A 19,861-nucleotide genomic window follows, 5' to 3' on the forward strand; every position below is an offset into this window, starting at 1 on the left:
CGCATGCTTCCCGTTAACGTTTGTGTCGTTGTGTAGCTTTGTCAATGTTATCTGCGTGTATAAGACAGCTACTAACTCGATCTGGCCAAATACTGCGCGCTTTTTCTTAGTATTTTTTTTTTTTATTACTAGAGAACAGATTATTCCTTTTTATTTAAATTTTTACAGTGTATTCTAATAAAGAACAGAGGCATTTGAATCCTTAATGGAACAAATTTGTCACTTGTATAGCGGGATGCAATATGATTTCCATGTGTGGATGTTAATATGAAGAAAACTACATGCAATGGGATTTTCTTATTGGTTCAAATTTTATGCTCGCATCAGGTTCTCTATTATGCTCGCGAAAATCCATATCAGGTAACCTATTGATCGTTATTTTGGTTGAGTAAACATAAATACTGGTACCAGAACGGTAGGTGGTGATATGGTTAAGACAAATGAGCCGCCGCAATTCTTTAACTACAGCACAAAATGAATTCTAAAACTTGGCCTACAAGAAATAATGTGTACAGGTACAGTGTTTTTAAATTAATTCGGCGTGGATGTCTTGTCTACTGGATAAAATTTGGCACTAACTTGTTCTGTTCCGCACCAATAGGTTTCTGCTTAATAGACTTGTTGAGGACCATCTTGACCTTAACTTTAGTTTGTTTTCATGGAGCCACTGGTCAAAAGGAAAACATTTTAAAAGGTCAAGTATAATTATGCTAGGAAGAAATTGATTATCGTCATTTTGATTGACTTAATTTGCTACTCCGCCTTAATTTACTACCTCTTGCTAATTGATAAAAAAAAAAAAATATATATGTACACATAATCACGCAATGGATGTTTAAAACATATAATTTACTTACAGATTTTTTTGTTTCGTAAGTTAAAAAGCTTTTTTCATTGGATACGATAACCAGCTCGGTATAATGTACGTATCTAATTCAAAGTCAATTGCTTATGTTGGTGTCGACAACACTGAAGTGGAACTTGATATTGTTGTTACTATGGAGTAAACTACCTCAAACACCTTACCAGGAGCCTATATTCTTAATACCAGTTGCAGTTTAGGGAATGGCGGTAAAATAATCAGAGGTTCTTTATCTAAAGTTTCTTATTAAGTTTAGCATTAGAAAGCAAGGGAGGTTTTTAAGAGAATACGGATAATCGATTTTAATGGCAATAGGATTATGTCTGTTACAGTGGCATACCCGCCAAGGTAGTGACAAAAAATAATCGATGTGCCAGTAATTTGTTTTGTCTTATTAGTGTAGACTGTTTATTAGATTTTGTTTTGTCTTGGTTTGCAAGCAGATAGGAGCCAACACTTAAAAGATAACAGACAATTTCCCATAAACCAAGCTAGAATTCACGAGCGTCACTATCCAAAGGTCCATCTTCAAACAAGATATTTCAGAGAATTAAGGTTTTAAAATGGTATCAATGTATTCACTAAAAACAAAGAACTGACCCACAAAAGAGTACGAAAGAGAAGCGTTACTTCAGAAAACACAGATGCAAGTTCCATAGAAAGGCTTACAAACGTCTTGGAAAATAAAATAGTACAGCAGAGTGCTGTTGATGATGACAGCGAGAGAAAAGGACCACCAACAAAAGGTAAAGTTTATTCAAACAAGCATGTATTTTCTTAAATCACGGTATATATTTTTAAGAGTGGGAGGCGTGGTGGTCCAATGGTTGGCGCGCTCGACTCCAATTCGAACGGCCCGGGTTCGAGCCCTGGCCAGGCGCTGCGTTGAATTGTGTTATCGTGTAAGACACTACTCTAAAAGTTCCCTTCTCCGCCCAGGTGTATAAATGGGTACCGGCGAATTATCTGCTGGGGGGCAAACCTGCAATGGACTAGCATCCCATCCCTGCGGCAGCAGCAATACTCCTAATTGCTTCATGCTACGGAAACCAGGATAAGCTCCGGCTGCATGGGCCACTTGGCTGGACACAGTCTGATATATTTTAAAAGCAGTATAGTTTATAGAATGCAATAACAACACAAGTTTTTTTAATGCCTAGATTGGCTGCATTTTAACTCAGATAAGGGGAAGTACTAGCTGTCATCGCACAAGGAAAAAGGTCCTCGGAAATGCATATACTTAAAGAAAGGAAAAATTACTTCCTTGGTCAAAATTTCACTTATCGACATATTTTTGTTCTTCGTACATTTTACCACAGGTAATATCCTTGCTTTTGACCTTGGATTTGTAGTAGATGGATCTAAAGTCATTGACGAACAAGGGACAGGAAATTTTCGGAAATGTCTGGAGTTTGTGAAGGAGATTCTGCGCTCATTTCCAGTTTCCAGCGAAGGAGTACATGCAGGACTTATAACGTACGGCAAAAATGCGAGATTAAGTTTTAACTTTGACACATTGTTGGACCAATCTAGCATTGAAGCTGCCATTGATACGATTTCATATCCCGGTACTGAATCGTACACTGGAAATGCACTTGACACAGCAATGTCAAAGTTATATCCACATAGTGGTCGTCAAAGTGTGGCTCACCTGTTAGTACTTATCTCAGGAAGTAACTCGCAAGACGAATTTGAAGAATCTGCTGAAGAATTAAAGGCGAGTGGAATAAAGGTTTTTTGCATTGGTGTTGGAGGACGGTACGACCAATCGCAACTTGATATGATTGCAAGCTCTCCATCTGATACTTATGTGATCACAGCAGAATTCGATACTTTAAGGAACGTGGTGCCCATTCTTGCAACACGGATAAGTGCAGGTAAAAAGGCTTTATCCCAACAGCAATACCTAAAAACTTTACCGTGGAGAAAATGATACTTTTTAAAAATCTTGGTAATAATCATAATTAAATGGAGTCCAGCTTAAATAACTATTGGTTAGGACTGGCTATTTCCCTAAATACACCCAAGTAATCATTGTGTGTCAACATGGGAATGAAACTAAAAGTGCAGAACAACAGTTATTTCAGTTAGCGAATGCCCTGCCCCTGGGAACAAGACACAACAGTGCCTATTTAAACGCAGCAACAGACAATGACTCTACAAAGAATGGATGAAAATAGAAGTACCTAAGAGTTTAATAGTGGTTACTGAAAATAATGCGCATTCCCAGCGTAGAAAGTTGTTAGGAGGAGTATTATAAAAATGAATTTGGTTACCATGAAAATTTTCCAACAAACTTTAATCTAGTAGGGTAAATAATTTGTGGGGATTTCATTATGATTTTAACTACAGGAAAGATCATCGAATATAGTTTACTTTTGTACATGTAATTGATTAGGATAAATAATTTAACAATGCCTCAGTAGTAGAGGAACCAATCATACATGTTGCGTATTTGGATCATTTATATCTTTGATAGAGCGGTTTTCACTTGAGTGTCGAAAGTTAATTGCGTTTTTTTTTGTTTTTTGTTTTTTATGCTTTTTGTTTTTTTTAAAAATTTCGCGCCTTTTTTCGGCCAATCAGGGGAAAAAAAAAAAAAATTTTTGTCTCCCCCCCCCTTTTCCCCCCCTCGGCGTTTTTTTTTTTTTTTTTTTTTTTTTTTTTTTTTTTTTTTTTTTTTTTTTTTTTTTTTTTTTTTTTTTTCCCTTCAATAAAAACTATATATAGCCTATGCTTTAGTTCTTAGTGAACCAACTGGAGAGCCAACACAGACACAACCACAGAGCCTTCTAACAGTAGGAGGAATTGTTGGTAAGAGAAATACAATAGATACGGCTCTTTATTCGTGTTGTTATTTGAAACTTAAGCTATAGAAAACCATACATACGCAAAAAAGAACTACTACGTAACTAATTGACAAGACAATAGATAACTAAGAAATCCCTCCTTAATTTTAATTACTTTACAGCTCGACCTTGGGTAATGTATTTCCAGACGATACCGACGCCAATGCAATCATTCACATATCAGGGTCAAAGATATTATTTATGCCATCAGAGACATCATTTTTTGGAAATTGATAAAAAACCTCTATATATGCCGATATTTATCGCATAGCAAATGTCACTGATCATGAAACAGGGGCTACATTGCATAAAACATCAAAAACGAAGTCTGAGGTAGTAATGTTTTCTGGAATGTTATCTATTTCACCTATGTTGCAGAAAAATATAGAAACAACAGTTTAGATAACACATTCCCGTTTTCTCCTTTTAGAGGCCAAAATAAGCCTCGGCTTTTTGATTGACGGTTCAGACAACGTTGGAGAGCAAAACTATCGAATTTCACTTGATTTTATGAAAAACGTTTATGGGGCATTTTGGACTCAGTTTGGTAGCCTTCACCTTGGACTTATGGTATTTGGGACACAAACGAGACTCATTTTCGACTTTGACAATAAGTACACGGACGTGACTGAAATAAACAATGCCATAAACAGTGCAGTACATCCAGGTGGGAAAACAGTAATGATAGGAGAAGCTCTGAAGTTGACTGAAACCCATCTGTTTGGTAGCAAACATCACGATTCCTACCGAAGAATTCTCGTCTTAATAATGGGTAGTACCTCTGAAGACGATGTCTTCATTGGTGCTGAAATGCTAAAGGCAAACGCAGTAACAGTATTCTGTGTAGGAGTTGGCAATCACTATGAACGAACGCAGCTGGATGGAATAGCTTCTCAGCCAAGCTCAGATAATGTTTTAACGGTTGTTACGTATCCGAATCTTGCCTCCTTAACACAAAAGCTTATTGACAAGATCGAGGAAGGTAGGCTTATTCAACGTCATCATATTTGGAATAAAGGTGCGATCACCTTATACAACGGCATCGCATTTGGCGTAAAAGTAACGAACATTAAGAATAAAAGTTCCACGATTTTACGTAAGGGATTTTTAAATCAGCAGGCTAGCCCAATTGACAAGATTATATTTTCTACAGGAAGTAATAAGTTAATCCTAAACAAATTTTTGCCAAGTGACACCAGTCATCTACGACTGCTACATTAGATTTTATGGGGTAATCCTTAAATATGTGCAATCCTGATTAACGATTGGAATTTATCGTACGCATCATGACATTAATTTCGATTTGAAACTTTCAGCTCGGACATCTTATATTCCACCGGAGGATCCCGCAAGAAGAATTCAACGCAATGCAAATCAGACAGGGCAGTCACCAGGCCAAACTGGAAAAATATCACCAGCAGGAGTATCACCGACGTCAAATGCTCCAGTTGCACCCAAAAAACCATCGGCTGTGATTTTACCAACCAGACCTGTGACACAACCAGGCGGTCAGGCACCAGTTAACACTGCTCCGCCTAATCGGCCTACTTTCTATGGTTCTGGTCGAAGACCACTAAAACCGACAAATCCCGGGAACGTGCCTCCATCAGCGCCTCCTCTAGTGCCTGTCGAAGGTTAGTTAATTGATAGGAAACTAAGCGGTTTTTACGCACTTTTTCTTCAAAGGCTAATGTTAACAGTGTCTCTTGTGATAACTAGCGTTTCACTAGCATATAATACTTTTTTGCTCTTACTATTCACTTCTCTTTTTAAATTGATATCGTGGGGTAATGGGGGAGGAGTATTTCCTAATCTCAGTGGCTTGATATTCTGACTTTTATAAGACTGAATCAAAGGTTTGGTATACTATTGATATCAAATGCGTTTCAGGTCTTTTTTCGTTCAATGTCGCTGTCAGAGCTTTGTTTATATGAATCCAGTTCATTGTGCTTTGTTCGAGAACGCATTAGTATGAGTGGGTTGACAAGAAAAATTTCAACTGTGTGATCATGTTTATTTTATAAATGTTCATTAAGCTTATTTTGTAATGCATTCATGGATTCTTTTGGTTTGAAAATTTATTCGCAGATGAAAAGCTTGACCTCACGTTCTTACTTGATGGATCTGCTGCTATGTCGAATATTGGATTTAAAGCTGCTAAGGCGTTTATAAAAACATTATACAGTAACTTTCCTATTGGTGAAGATTCTACCCATGTTGGATTTGTGGTCTATGGCAAAGACTCGCATGTAGTATTTAATTTAATCCAATACACAAATAAGGAAAGTATTGACACGAAACTACTTTCTACGGCAAATCCTAGTTCTGATGGAAACTTGTTGGGCAAGGGACTCGCCACTGTTAAAGATAGTGTGTATGACGTCAGTGCAAGGCCCGGAGGACATCAAGTGTTAGTTGTGCTTGCGGCAGGAAAATCACTTGATGATGTCAAGGCACCCTCGCGCGCATTGAGAGACGAGGGAGTCGCAATTTTCTGCATTGGGATCGGTGACAAGGTAGACGTAAATCAACTTAGAGATATTGCAAGTGCACCTGAAGAAGAACATTTGGCAACGACGACTTCGGAACAGCTGGGGAAGCTGCTGAGCCCAGTGGTCCAGAATATAAGGAAAGGTAACTTGAAACTCGTCAAATTGTTTTTGGTACATGGATTGTATGCAATCTAGCTGCTAAATCTTTTGAAATAAATTGGAAAATCGATCCTTTGCTCCTAAGCTGCCAAAATCTTAATATAAATATAGTGTCGAGATTGATCAAGATCTTGTGTTTTTTTTTATCCTAGCTATAACAGATTCAGTAGTTCACTTAGGACCCACCGGTGAGTATCCTATTTGATATTATCAATATCCTTAAAACACATGATGATAGGGGAAAGAGGCGAAATACTAGGTGTATTTCTTTTATCGATAAATATTAATAAAGAACAAATTTTATTGTCCAAAAAGTGTTTGATTTTCCTATCAGTTAACATGTTGTCCTTTAGTTCAGAATCTAGGCTGGGATACTCAGGTTTCTTTTTAACGTTTTAGGTCTGGGTGTTTCGTGAAAAAATAAGTGTTAGGAATGCTGAATTTATAAGTATTGTTTTTCTTTATTTGAGTTATGTATGTCATGAATAGCATTTGAGTCCAGTCTCGTTAAAAGTTTTATGTCAGTGACGAAGGCGTAACCATTAGTGAACCGAAAAGGTTGTAGAAAACTCGAAGAACCAGGATTGTGGATTTGTTTAAGCTTAGATAGAGAATTTCGTGTTCACAAGGTTTACTTTCACGGAGCGATCGGCTATAATCAGTATTTTGTTTATTGTTATAGATGTCAAAATGGAGCTGATATTTTTACTAGATGTCAATTCCAACAACTTCAGATCTGATCAGTTTGTTAATGTTTTGAACTCCGTGAAATCAACGTACGCACCTTTTGTTATCGGAAAAGACAAGACTCGAATTGGCATTGTCACATACGGAGAGCGCCCTCGAACAGTGGTCACCCTCAATCAATATCCTTCACGACAGTCACTTGACACTGCAGTAGATCAAATAGTGATGTCACCTCTGTCTGGCCCAAGTCTACTCGGTCAGGGACTTGCTGCTGTTAGTAGGCAGTTATTGTATGACAAACCTCGTCCGGAGACTCCTAAAATCCTGGTGGTGATCACTGGAGGGAAATCTAGAGACGACGTAATTAAACCATCAGCGCAATTAAAAGGACTGAACACGACAATATTTTGTGTTGGAGTTGGACAGAACATTGACAGAAACGAGCTTCAATCCATAGCAACTTTCCCAACGAGCAATCATGTCGTTCTAGCAGCTATATCGTATCATGAAACCGCTGGAAAAAACCTTGCAACCAGGATCAAGAAAGGTGAAACCTGGCTCTTTATCTTATATTTGTGTTTTAGTCGCTTCAATTTCCTTTCTCTCTGATGTAAAATTTCTGTTCTGGATTCGGATTTGCATGAAAGATCATACTGTTGGGCAGCATTACTTTTGCCAAGTCAGTATAGCCAGATACTTGGCAGTGTCCCACTGATCTAGCCGTTATAGTAAAACCGCTATTTTGGGTGATTATACGATTTGATGGTAACACATACATCGTTAAAAGAGGACCATGTACATTATCACATAGCTAATTTAGTCTTAAATTTGCCATTATTAAGAGGGGTATCGATTGGTTTTTGTGAGCATGCGGGCAGAGCTTTTTTTTTTGGGAGCACGGTTTTTGCCAAAAGATACCCCCGGGGTTAACGGCTTTTTAAAAAACCCCCCCCCACAAAAACCCAGCTGCGAACATTTTTTTTGCCCCCAGCAAAAAAGCATGCAATAAAATTTTTGCATTCCAGAAGATCCTTTTTTCCACCACCAAAAAAATTTGATGGAACAATTAACACCCCCTATTAAGTGAGGCCCGTGTAGCAATGTCTGCAATCACATATTCTTTTAGTTGACAATCCTGTTTACCAACCTTTTTAACCAAACGCTAGGGCCTGTGTATTTATTAAAGCTGATTGCAACACTTAGTGGTTTCTTTAAAGCAGAATGTCGATTTACGTAATAGTAGGACTAGAACAAGTAATGAATATTTTTTTTAACAATCGTTTACTGCATTTGTAGCGAGATTGAGGTTTTACATGCCCGGGCTTCCTTGTTTTTGTCATTACTAGTTCTTCTACCTCACTTTTTGTAGCGTGTGTCCTTATTTCCATCTATTTTATTGAAACATGCACAATTTTGTTGTTTTCAAGTTATTTTAAAGAGCTACACAAAAATAATTTTACTGATTTTCGAGTGTTTTCCATCACAGCTGTTCAGGTTGACTTGGGATTCCTGGTTGATGGATCAGGAAACGTATTGGAAACAGAATTCATGCAATACATGGAGATTGTGAAGTATATCTACAGCGCCTTTGCCATTTCACCAGAAGACGTCAACGTCGGGCTTGGTGTAATTTCAAGTAATCCTGAGATTATCTTCGGTTTTGACAAGTACTTTGATAAGAAAAGTCTTGACTCGGCGGTAAACAGTGTTGAATATCCCGGAATTCAGCAAGTCGCTAACATTGGGCAAAGCCTTTCGGCCGCTAAGGAGACATTTTATAGCAAGAGTTCAAGAAAAGGGGTTAGACAAGTCCTTGTCTTATTAATCAACGGCAAATCTAATGACGACATCTCTGAGCCTGCTAGACGACTTAGGGACAGTGGAGTGGAGATATTTTGCTTTGGTGTTGGAAACAAAGTGGACCCTCAGGAACTGGTTGAAATGGCAACAAGCCCCGCTAATAAACACACGGTGATTAAAGGTCTTGACAACTTGCCGAGCAGAGCCCAAAAACTCGTTGAAAAGCTGGAAATTGCTAAAGTGGCGATTGGTAATTTTATTTTAAGTACTTCTTGATACGTGTAAATTGAGCTCTCTTTGAAGGCTCCGCATCAGTTCTTAATGTCAACACTAGTAAGATGACCGATGATTGGTACTACAGGACATACATGAGGTGTATTTCTACTTTATGACTAAGAAAATGTGCGGGCTTCTTCATCATTATGACAAATCAAGAAAAAACTTTTTCATGGAAAAGAAATGTTTAGCTGGAACAGCTTTAGGAATCAAATGATTTAATTTGTTGTTGTTATGTTAAATTTTTTAAATCTATTTTGGGCAGATGCGTAGTTTCCTGTGGGTAACTTTTATTGAATACCGATGCTTGATGAAACGAACGCTGTTTTCTGCTTTCTACCGCAGATCAAAAACAAGCTCCCAAGCAGCCGAACCTTCAAGGAAAAGGAAGTATGGATCTTTTTTCCCAACTGATAATTGCAAAGGCCGCTTCTCGTTTAGCTAGAGCACCCACATTGCTTTTAATTATCTCAAGACAGGCCATAATTTTTCATTTTAGTATATTTAAGAGTATTTGACAGCGTGTCCTAGTTTTTTTATTGAAAACTGATGCACCAAACTTAATCTTTTTTTTTTTTTTTTAATTAAGAAGGTTGCGATAGACATATATGACTCTTTTTATTGTTAGATGATACCAGACTATACAGTTCCGGAATCCATTTTACATTCTGGTTCTAAAAGCCTGCACAATTAGTCAATATACGGGAATACACTATTGGGTTTATACGCTTTTTCTCACTTTCCAGCACTTTCCATTTTTTTTTTTTTTGTTGGGTCTGTATTACATATATTTGTTGTTGTTGGTAGAATATTGTTATAGATTTTTTTTTTTTTTATTTTTTTTTTTTTTTTTTCTTTTCTCTATTAAAAATTTTTAACCCCCTTTTTTTTTTTTTTTTTTCTTTTTTTTTTTTTTTTTTTTTTTTTTTTTTTCGCCCCCCCCCCTTAAAATTTTTTTTTTTTTTTTTGGGGGGGAAGAAAAAAAAAATTTTTTTTTTTTTTTTAAAAAAAAAAAAAATTATTTAAAACAAAAAAAAAAAAAAAAAAAGAAAAAAAAAAAAAACCTCGGATTAAATCGAAGCGCAACTCACTTTAAATATTGTTTTCCAAGCAGAAGCTATTGATCTGGTAATCCTTATTGAGGGAAGTAACAGTACAAAGCCTGGAGACTTTGAGCAAGTTAAAGAAATTGTAAAATCCATCTATTACAACTTCGTCATTTCACTAAATGGAACTCATGTAGCAGTTGCTGTCTACGCTGAAGGAACACAGATCGTCTTCAATTTAAACAAACATTATGATCCCCAAGGCATGGATGACGACATCAATGCTGCCTCCTACATTCCTGGTGCAAGCATGACCGGAAGTGCCCTCCGTGACGTGAAAACAAACATTTTTGATCAGTATTCTCGACAAAACGTTCCCAAAGTATTGGTTACTATCATGACTGGAAAACCTTACGATAAAATCGAAGGATCCGTGAATGAACTCAAAATGGCGTGCGTCCTGATGTTTGCCTTAGGTCTCACCTCCAACTATAGTCCGCAGAGTTTAGATCTGGCTTCCGGCGACCCTCATTCTGAATACGTGTTGATCAGCGAAACATTCCCGGAAACTAGTCTGGTCGCGCAGAAAATGGCTGATAAAATTAAGAAAGGTACGTTTTTCAGTAATATATTCGGGGTATAACCCAAAATCAAATGTACTTCAGTTCGGCTACATTTATAATAGGCCTTATCACGGTTTTCGACGCCATCTTGACGAGTAGGCAAAGTGGGTAGAAGTTACAGTGGTTGTGTGGGAATCCGACGGCAAATATCTTCCACTAAAATTGAATTCTGGACAACTTATGAATTGTAAAGTTAAGATACTAGGCAAAAGTTTTTGTTCGCCGTGTTTGAAGGATGTAGCTGGGCCAGAAAGCGTACAGTTACGTTTTTAATTTCCCATACATTTGTTTATATTTTTTTCGCATGCATGATTGACGCGGTTCGTGGAAAAAATTATAAGGTGATGAGGCCTATTAGCCCATAAATTTAAGCGTTCTCCTATATTCAAACCAGGCGGTATGAATATTTCTTTGTAGGAAGTCAGTCTTCATCCAATGTGATTATATTACTATAAATTATAATCAAACAGCATTTTAAAACACTGTTAAAACCTAACTTGCAAGTTTGTCCTTGACGACAAGAAAAACCTGATTTTCGAGTAAATCGTTGTGCGTGAAAGAAAATTTGAGATGAAATATAGCCTCCATGATTTTTTCTTTGCTTTCTCTTCTCGCTCGCTTAATCTGAAATTCACAAACCTTGTAATACTATCCTACTGACATCATCTCTTGTTTTTGATTTTTGTTTTTAATTGACTTGAAGAAAAATACTTGAATTACTTTGATAGAAATAAACTCAAAAAGCAAAGTGCAAAATCTTGGTAAATATTTTCACACGAAGTCAGTATAATATCAAATATATACTTTTGTTTTCTCAGTTGTATCGATAATAAAATCTCGTTCTGAACGCGTTGTACAGCCAGGAGGTAAGTAAAAATTATAATAATAACAACAACAATAACCATTTTAGTTTATTTTGCCAAATATAAATAGAAAATATAATAACTGAGAAACATTTTGATAACATACATTTACATGATCAAATTATCATCATCATCATCATCATCATCATCGTCATCGTCATCATCATCATTATCATTATCGTCGTCGCCGTTGTCGTCGTCGTCGTCGTCATCATCATCATCATTACCGGCAGCAGCAGACGAGCAGCAGTAGCACCGTCATCACCATCACTGACACATTCATCAACAACAACAGCAAACGCATTGAACGTTTCGTTTTTTATTTAATTACTGTAATACTGTGTAAATAAGCAAAGAAGAAAACAAAGTAAAATGTAAATGGTTTCAAACAATGGTAGGAGTGCTCGATACAAATATTTGCAGTGCGAAATACTTATTTAAGGATATAAATTGCAATTATGTTGACAGTCAACTTACAGTTTCTATCTTTCAAATTACTATACTGTGTAAATAGAGAGATCGTCATATATTTTGATATTTTTGTTTTTATTAACGAATATTTTTACGTGTTGTGTTATATAGGCTGACTTTAAACATAATGCACTCGCCTGGCATTTAATGGAACAATTTAGAACAATTTATGTTGACAATTTTGCAGAAACAAGACTGGACATTGCATTCATCGTGAGCAATTGTCGAAATACTCCCGGAAATAATTTTCGTCAACAACTGGACATTGCGAGAAATTTTATTCAGTCCTTACCAGTGGATCCTAAAAACGTGCGCAATGCAATCATCGGGGTCTCTAATGACGCCAACATAATTCAAGATTTAAAACTACCACAATCAAACCCCATGGCAGTGTCTCCAGCATCCCCTTCATCTGGAGAACTTTGTATGTTTGGACAGGGCCTGGCAGCCACAAGCAAATTGTTTAAGGACAAAGGCATCAAGGGTGTTCCTCAAGTCCTAATCGTCTTCTTGGCGGGAAAATCTGACGACGACGTTTCAAAGTCGGCCAACGATTTGCACAAAGCAGGAGTCCTAGTGTATTTAGTTGGTCTTAGGGAAACGGTCAACGAATCTACAGTCAACGAAATAGCCAGTGACCCTGTTTCAGAATATTTTATATCAAGCCCGGGCTTTCCAGCTAGTGACTCGACTAAACAGGCTTTATTGGACAAGTTAGAAAGAGGTTTGTTGGAAATAATATATGCTAAAGTAGCTTATATTGTTGCATGTTTACCCATCGCAATAATAAAGTTGCAACTTTACTAAAAAGGGACTGGGTTGCACTAGCTTTTTAGTGTAGTTTGTTCTACAAAAAATGTTCGCTTCTAACGTAACTGGAAAAATTAGTCAAATAAATCATGTGTAACTAACTGTCAGCAAGTATCAGGTAAAAGGTATTACACACAGTTTCAGTTTAGCACACAAGGGTATGGATACTAGTTTTTGAGATCATATTTCAGTGGACAACCAATCCTCCATTTAAAGTAGCCACGATTATCATATCAATTTATGGACTTTACCAAGTTAAGAACTTGATTTTATTTTTATCAATGTAGTCATCCAAATCGGCAGTAGGCTGGTCTGCCCTCCGCCAACCAAAGAATACGGTACCAACGGTAAGCTTCAGTGAAATTCTGTATCCATGACAATATCTTTGGAAATAATTAAGCTTGATAGGAAAAGATAAAGAAAATAATCGACATCCATTGAGTTTGAACATCTGGCGCCAGTTTAACGATAGACCTACTTTAGGCATTTCTCTCTAGAGAAGACTAACTCTCGTCCATGTCGTTTTTCCATTATTACTGCCGCAGACTCAAGATACTGTTGTTAGGAAGAAAACCTCAGATACCTGAAATTTTCGCGACACGTAAATTTCGCGATTTTGAGGTGCGCATATTTCGCGACACTTAAATTTCGCGATTTTGCGAAAATGTTGTATTTTGAATCACTTTAATTTCGCGTTTTTGTGTAAGACACAATTTACATTTCCTTTAAAAACGACTTCATTAATGAAAAAATAACGGTGGGAAGCAACTGGTGGGACTAAATCTCGGCAATAGCTACAACAGAGCAGTTAATGTCTACAAGTAGGTTATGCTTGTACGTGCATAAGTTATTGTTCTTGAGTCAATTGACGACAACATCCATTTAGATTGATAATTCCTTCCTACAGTGGCACTAAAACTTATTTTTTTCTTAATTATTGACACGATGTGAGTCATTTAATTTTCGCGTCATGTTATGTTCGCGACACTTATTGTTCGCGTCACTTTAATTTCGCGATTTTTTTGGAATCGCGAAATTCGCGAAATTAAAGTGTCGCGAAAATTTCATGTAATAAGGTATATAAAAAAAAAACTTAGCTTATAATTTATCTCAACTCGATGAAATGTTTGCTATATCCTTGCTATTAATCTTAATAGCAACTATACTTTACCTTCCCAGTGACTGCACCCTCCTCAGGATCTCAGCCGCAGCCTCAATCACAAAATGCAACGAAACCTAGTTTGCCAAGTCTTCGACAAAATGGGACAACGATGGGACCAGTCGATTTGGTTTTCTTGGTTGAGGGCAGTGATATGGTAAATAATACCCTATTCAAGACAATGCTCGACATTGTTAAAGACATCTACAGCCGCTTTCCAGTCTCCCTGGCTGGAACACATGTAGCTTTAGTCGTTTATGGCACGAACACTCAAATTGAGTTTAACCTCAAAGACCACTACAACAGCAGCACAATTAACGAGGCTATGGCGTTAGTTCTAAAGCCTACTGGAGTCCCTTTGGCAGGAAAGGGACTAAAAGCAGTGAAAAATGACATTTATGATACAGCTGGAAGAACTGTTGCATCTGGTGTATCACGTGTTCTCTTACATATCATGTGCAGTAAGTCATTTGATGACGTCATACAGCCATCCAGAGTTCTAAAGGAGGCTGGGGTCAAGGTAGTGGCGGCAGGCGCTTGTCCTGAATCCAATAAAGTAGAACTGTGTAATATTGGAAGTCCACCATTGTGCAATAATTCTGTGTTTATCCACATACTAAGGCCTCCGGCCATTCCTGGAAGTGAGTTGGCAGATAAACTGAAAGAAGGTCAGTGAAGGAAACCTCGTTTAAATTCATAAGTGGTCACAATTAGATTTTAACTCACGATCACAGGAAAATACAACATGTGCAATACTTAGTGGCGCACCACTTGCTCCCGTCTAACCTATTCCCTAACCACGAGCAATAAACGTTTTCTTCAAGCGGAGAATCAACATAGTTGAGAAAAACGTAAACGACCAGGGAGTTACAAATTTACAAAGCAAAATTGCGTTCGTCCTGTTTTAATCGAAAAAGTAAGTCAAAAAGAAAATGTGCAACATACCTATACGGCAACTGAATGTTTCACTAAAAGTTTCCCCATCTTCATGGATCAAAAACTCATGTTGAAACGTTCTTTGCTTTCAGTATGGTTTTGTGCTAACCTGGGCTAAAAGCCAGTTTGGATGTACAGTGCTAAAGCTCACTAGTCAGAATCACATTTATTAAAAGGAAAGATATATAGATTACTTCATAGAAAGTGCGCCGTACGGATTTATATTCACGAGTTGCAAAACTTTGGGAAAACGAACGAGTGAGCGTAGCGAACGAGTGAGTTTTCCAAAGTTTTGCAACGAGTGAATAAAAATCCGTACAAAGCACTTTCTATGCTGTGATTTGTTTATTATATATATAACGAGAATTCAACCATTGAACACTTTACGCCGATTTTTCCAGTTTAAACCTTTGACATATACAACAGCTGCAGTTAACGGCGCGAGAAAACAAAGCTGCAAATGCACATAGCTTTACAAGTGAATTCGCTATTTCAATAATATACTTGTAAAAAAGAAAAATTACTGGCGACAAACTCTCCTAGACAAAAACTTTATTTAAATAAACACACTGCGTTACATTTACGCTAAAAACTTCGTATCGCATCGAGGAAACTTTGCCACAAGCGAATAAACTACTGGCGAATCAACTGGCGAATTGTGAACAAATTGTGGCAACACAGCGAGTCGGTTAATTAAACAATAATTACCACGTAAATCCAGATTAAAAATGCAGTTTACTTAACCAAGACGATCCCAAAAGTGCCTGAATATTCTTAGAAAGTCCGCGGATGTGTTGTTAGTTCCGATGAAAGTCTTGTCTTCGCTTTCACTTATCGACACTTCGCCTTCGCCTGTCTTCACTTCGCCTTTGAAGAATGATTTATATCACTGCTGTATTCTTTAGGTTTTGCTTAGCGTGTTTCTGTTGGCTTGCATTTCCATTAAGTTCTTAAAAGGCAAACTTTTGTAAAGGAACAAAACGTGTAGCCATGTTTTCAAAACATAAACTGCCGTCGGGAGCAAACTTGCCGCTCGCTTTCTCAACCTCGTTGGAAACCATTTGAATTCTGGCGCTGTAATTGGTTGAGTCGTACTACTCTAGATGCTGATTGGTTATATTTTTCACATGTGAAGAAAGCTATACGCGAAGCTGATTGGACGTATCGCTTTTTTCACATGTGAAATATAGCAAATATAGAATTCTATTTGCAAGGTTTATTGCTTAAAATTCTCGCTATATATATGATAAAATCGCATTCTGTTGAAAAAGGATTCGAGGAAATTATAGTCCACGCGTACCACATCTATGATATTATGTTTATAATTATTGCAAAGCACGGAAGTTACCATTGCAATAACATTGATCTTATCAGTGGTTTGCTGGTCTGGCCTTTAGATAAGAACTATCTGCACGGAACATGGCAAGCACGGTCGTTATTTCAAGTTGAGATTAACGTACTTTCTTACGTATTATAGGCGTTCCTGTTCAAAAAACAGAACCTTCAGGTAAGAAACAAGCCGTAGTAGTACTTAACATTAGAGAATAAGAGTTTTTTTTCCTGAGACATGAACATAAGACATGGCTTAAGGTGCACAACGCAATGCCAGGACACAAACCAAGACATCGCATGCTTTTACGTTTTGTCTGACCGTTCCTGCTAGTTTTATTTAACTCTTTTTCTTGAAATGTATTAAACACCTGCATTAATGAATGTTGCGATACATCATCTCATGATCAGCGTCTAATATAAACGATGCATGCCGTATCCTCGGATATATAATAGGAACATTAATCGTTCTTCTGAAGGCTACTTACGGAATTTAAGAATCATGATGAAATTTTGGAATGAAGTTAGCATTTTGATTGCAATCCACAGGTGAAAATACTACTGGACCTTCAACCGGTAAGTTTCTTGATATTGAATGGCCACTGCATGGTCAATTACCAAGAAACCGAAAAAAGATCAAAATCTGAAATTTCCTGGAATGTAGCTCTCTCGACCTCCTCTACCCAAAACGTTTTGTTCCAAGGGCTTCGGTCGAAGACAAGGGAATTTTCACGCGTAACATTAATCAAGTTGGGACAAATGGAGGGACTGTTTACATGTATTCTAGTTACTAGATTTTCTACTTCATTTTTTACCTAGCTATATTTGGGTCCCTTTTGTCAATGGATCAGGCAACTACTATTTGGGAGCTATTTACGCAGTTACCTAGACTACGAACAGTCTCCCTTTTTTCCTTAGTCTGTAGACGTGAAGCAAAAAAAGAGAGCAATGCAAGTGGACAAACGGTCAGCTTTCCACTCGCGCTTTTTCTAGTTTTACTCGACGGACTTAGAAGATAAAAGGAACAGTGATCGTGCTCTAGCAGTTTGAAAGCCAAACAGAAGAAAGACTGACAATAATACCGTAAGGCTCCACGGTGTAAAAATAATTAAAATATATTTATATTTGATAAGGATAGGTCATTTGAACAAGTAAGACCCTAAAAGTAAGGACTTTAAAGTTCAAACGAATACGTTGAATGTGTTCAATTTTTTTAGGTTTGAATTTGCCGAACATGTTTTGGAATGGTCAACCAATGGGAGCCGTTCTACCCCTTGTCCCGTCAATGGTCCCAGTGAATCCTCAGGCTCTTGGTCGTGCACCCAACATTTGGAATTACGTGATACCGATCCAGCAAAATCCAGTTGCCCCAGATCCATACACTGTACACGACAGCTCCCTAGCGTACAGCAGTGAGTGACTTTTTTTTTCGCGTGCCAATTGTACAAAGTTTGATTTACTGTAATTTAAGGTTTGTCATGGAGTGCCTAAAATTTAATTTCCCTTTGCAATATTAACGTATTGTCAAGCAGACAGGTGTAGATAATAATGCGGTATAAGAGATTTAAAATGTCATTTTGAACGGGCGCGATCGATCGCTCTCATTCAATTCAATGCCGCGTAATTTGATTTTACTACAGTGCTCAACGATAATTAAGCTTGACAGAAAAAAGAAGATCTGAACAGACAACAACGTAATTTGATTTATTTTCCATTTTTCAAACGTATTTTCTTATGTTATCTCTATTTAGCAACTGAAAAAGAAACAAAACAAAAAACATCGCAAATTCTTCATTGGCACGTAAAGCGTGGTATGTCGTTTGAGAAATCGCTGGAGCAAAATTTTTATCTGAAATGCATAACGTTAGATTTTTTCAATAAGAAGTTTAAAGAATTTGTATACTCTGTCAGAAATTTAAAAGCATGTGCTAGAACCTTTAATATTTGTTAACCTGGTGTTCAACATGCATCCCTGATTATCAATGTCACGTTGTTTATAGCTGCGTGTGTTGATTACGACCCAGCCTGTTCTGGTTACGGTGTCAACGGATATTGTGATGGACCAGCCATTGGCTTCAGCGATGATTATTTAATGAAGATGTGCAAAAAGAGTTGTGGCTTCTGCAAGACGTAAGTTTGATTCTAATTTATTGCTATTTATTAACCGCGGAGTAGAAACTGAAAACTGAACTTTGTTACGGTGCATTTGATTGCGACCATTCGGACATGGGCGGGTATGTACCACACTTTAAAAAAAGGACTGGAACTCGTCTGAAATTTTGCTTTTCAGTATAACATCAAGCTCTCTAGCTCTATAGGTGTATCCTTGCGACGATCGATCCAGCATCCCGTTCTGGTAGTAGACGGGCAATTACTGTTGCGTAACGCAAGAGAAACCTACTATTAAATGTATGTGGTATGTGCCACTTGGCCCGACGCAGGCAATGAAAAAAAAAAAAGAAAAAATAGGGTCGGTCCACTTAAACAGAAATGCGTAATGGCTATTAAAACTCTACTTCTTCCTAACCTTTCCTAAGTACATATACATGCACATAAGTGGCTGTAATTGAACTAAAAAAGAGGGTGTAATTGAACTGTAGTAATTTTACATTTACTACATCGATATCTAGATTAAAAACATTAAATTGATTTGTTTTCAGAGATCAAGACTTCACATCCGCTGGTATATGGATCAAGAAGACTAGAATCCCAAAGAGTTCCAAACATAAAAAAAATGCAAAACCTCCCCACCTCTAAGAAATACGAAAACAAGAAAAAAAAAATGGACATAATTTGGCGTCTACTTTTTTGTGAAGCAGGGAGCAAGTCATAACGTCAGACTTGCAGGGAAACGTTTGAGGAATTGTTCACAAGGAGGTTAAATACCGCTGGATTTCACGATGCCAGTTCGCATATGTTCGCGAATCTTACCAGGGCAGAACCAACCTTACCAATCCAAATCTGCGTACGCGGCCCCTAAGGACTAAACTTGACATCGTTCAAACATAGTTATTTATTTCAGTTTTGATAATCTAGTTTTTCTAATCTCTCAAAAGGGTCTCCCCTTTACAAGCAGAAAAAAAAGAAAATGTGTTATTTTCACGTCTACACTAGTACTTGAAATCAATGTCAATTATCAATGATTTTGCTGAGATAAAACAAACTGTGAGACCATATTGCTGGAAAACTGTATGATATCGTGATGCATGCATGCATTTGCTACTAACGCTCTCGATGGCAAAAAAAGGCGTCATGTAGTAAAAATTGGTACTAACGCTAATGTCGTACTAATTGGTTACGTTCTTCGCACATTCATTTTACGTAGAACATTCTAAACAAGTAATTAATGTTTCACGAAATGACTCATGTTCGTTGATCTACTTGTTCTGGCACCCGTCGTTCCTTATTCCTTTTAGTTGTTTACCTTAAGGGCAAATAGTCGCCCAACTAGTAATTTTTTTTCGTGGACAATACACTTCAAACAATTAAAAAACAAAGA

At 37.3% G+C, this 19,861-nt stretch overlaps 1 protein-coding gene across 1 annotated transcript; it reads left to right on the forward strand.

Annotated features, from left to right (window-relative positions):
- The first annotated feature begins 505 nt into the window (after positions 1-505).
- On the forward strand, positions 506-19,818 carry LOC144656559 (collagen alpha-3(VI) chain-like). The gene is made up of 21 exons (XM_078516781.1): positions 506-515; positions 1,456-1,608; positions 2,182-2,739; positions 3,605-3,676; positions 4,142-4,693; positions 5,028-5,345; positions 5,800-6,345; positions 6,515-6,550; positions 7,045-7,596; positions 8,536-9,099; positions 9,471-9,515; positions 10,237-10,782; positions 11,613-11,660; positions 12,316-12,852; positions 13,226-13,285; positions 14,118-14,765; positions 16,511-16,540; positions 16,912-16,938; positions 17,580-17,774; positions 18,363-18,492; positions 19,023-19,818. Exons 1-21 carry the CDS (start codon positions 506-508, stop codon positions 19,117-19,119), a joined length of 5,724 nt encoding a protein of 1,907 aa, XP_078372907.1. The 3' UTR covers positions 19,120-19,818.
- The last annotated feature ends 43 nt before the right edge of the window (positions 19,819-19,861 follow it).

The sequence above is a fragment of the Oculina patagonica genome, chromosome 6 (genome assembly GCF_052425735.1).
Source record: "Oculina patagonica isolate OP01 chromosome 6, crgOcupat, whole genome shotgun sequence".
NCBI lineage: Eukaryota > Metazoa > Cnidaria > Anthozoa > Scleractinia > Oculinidae > Oculina > Oculina patagonica.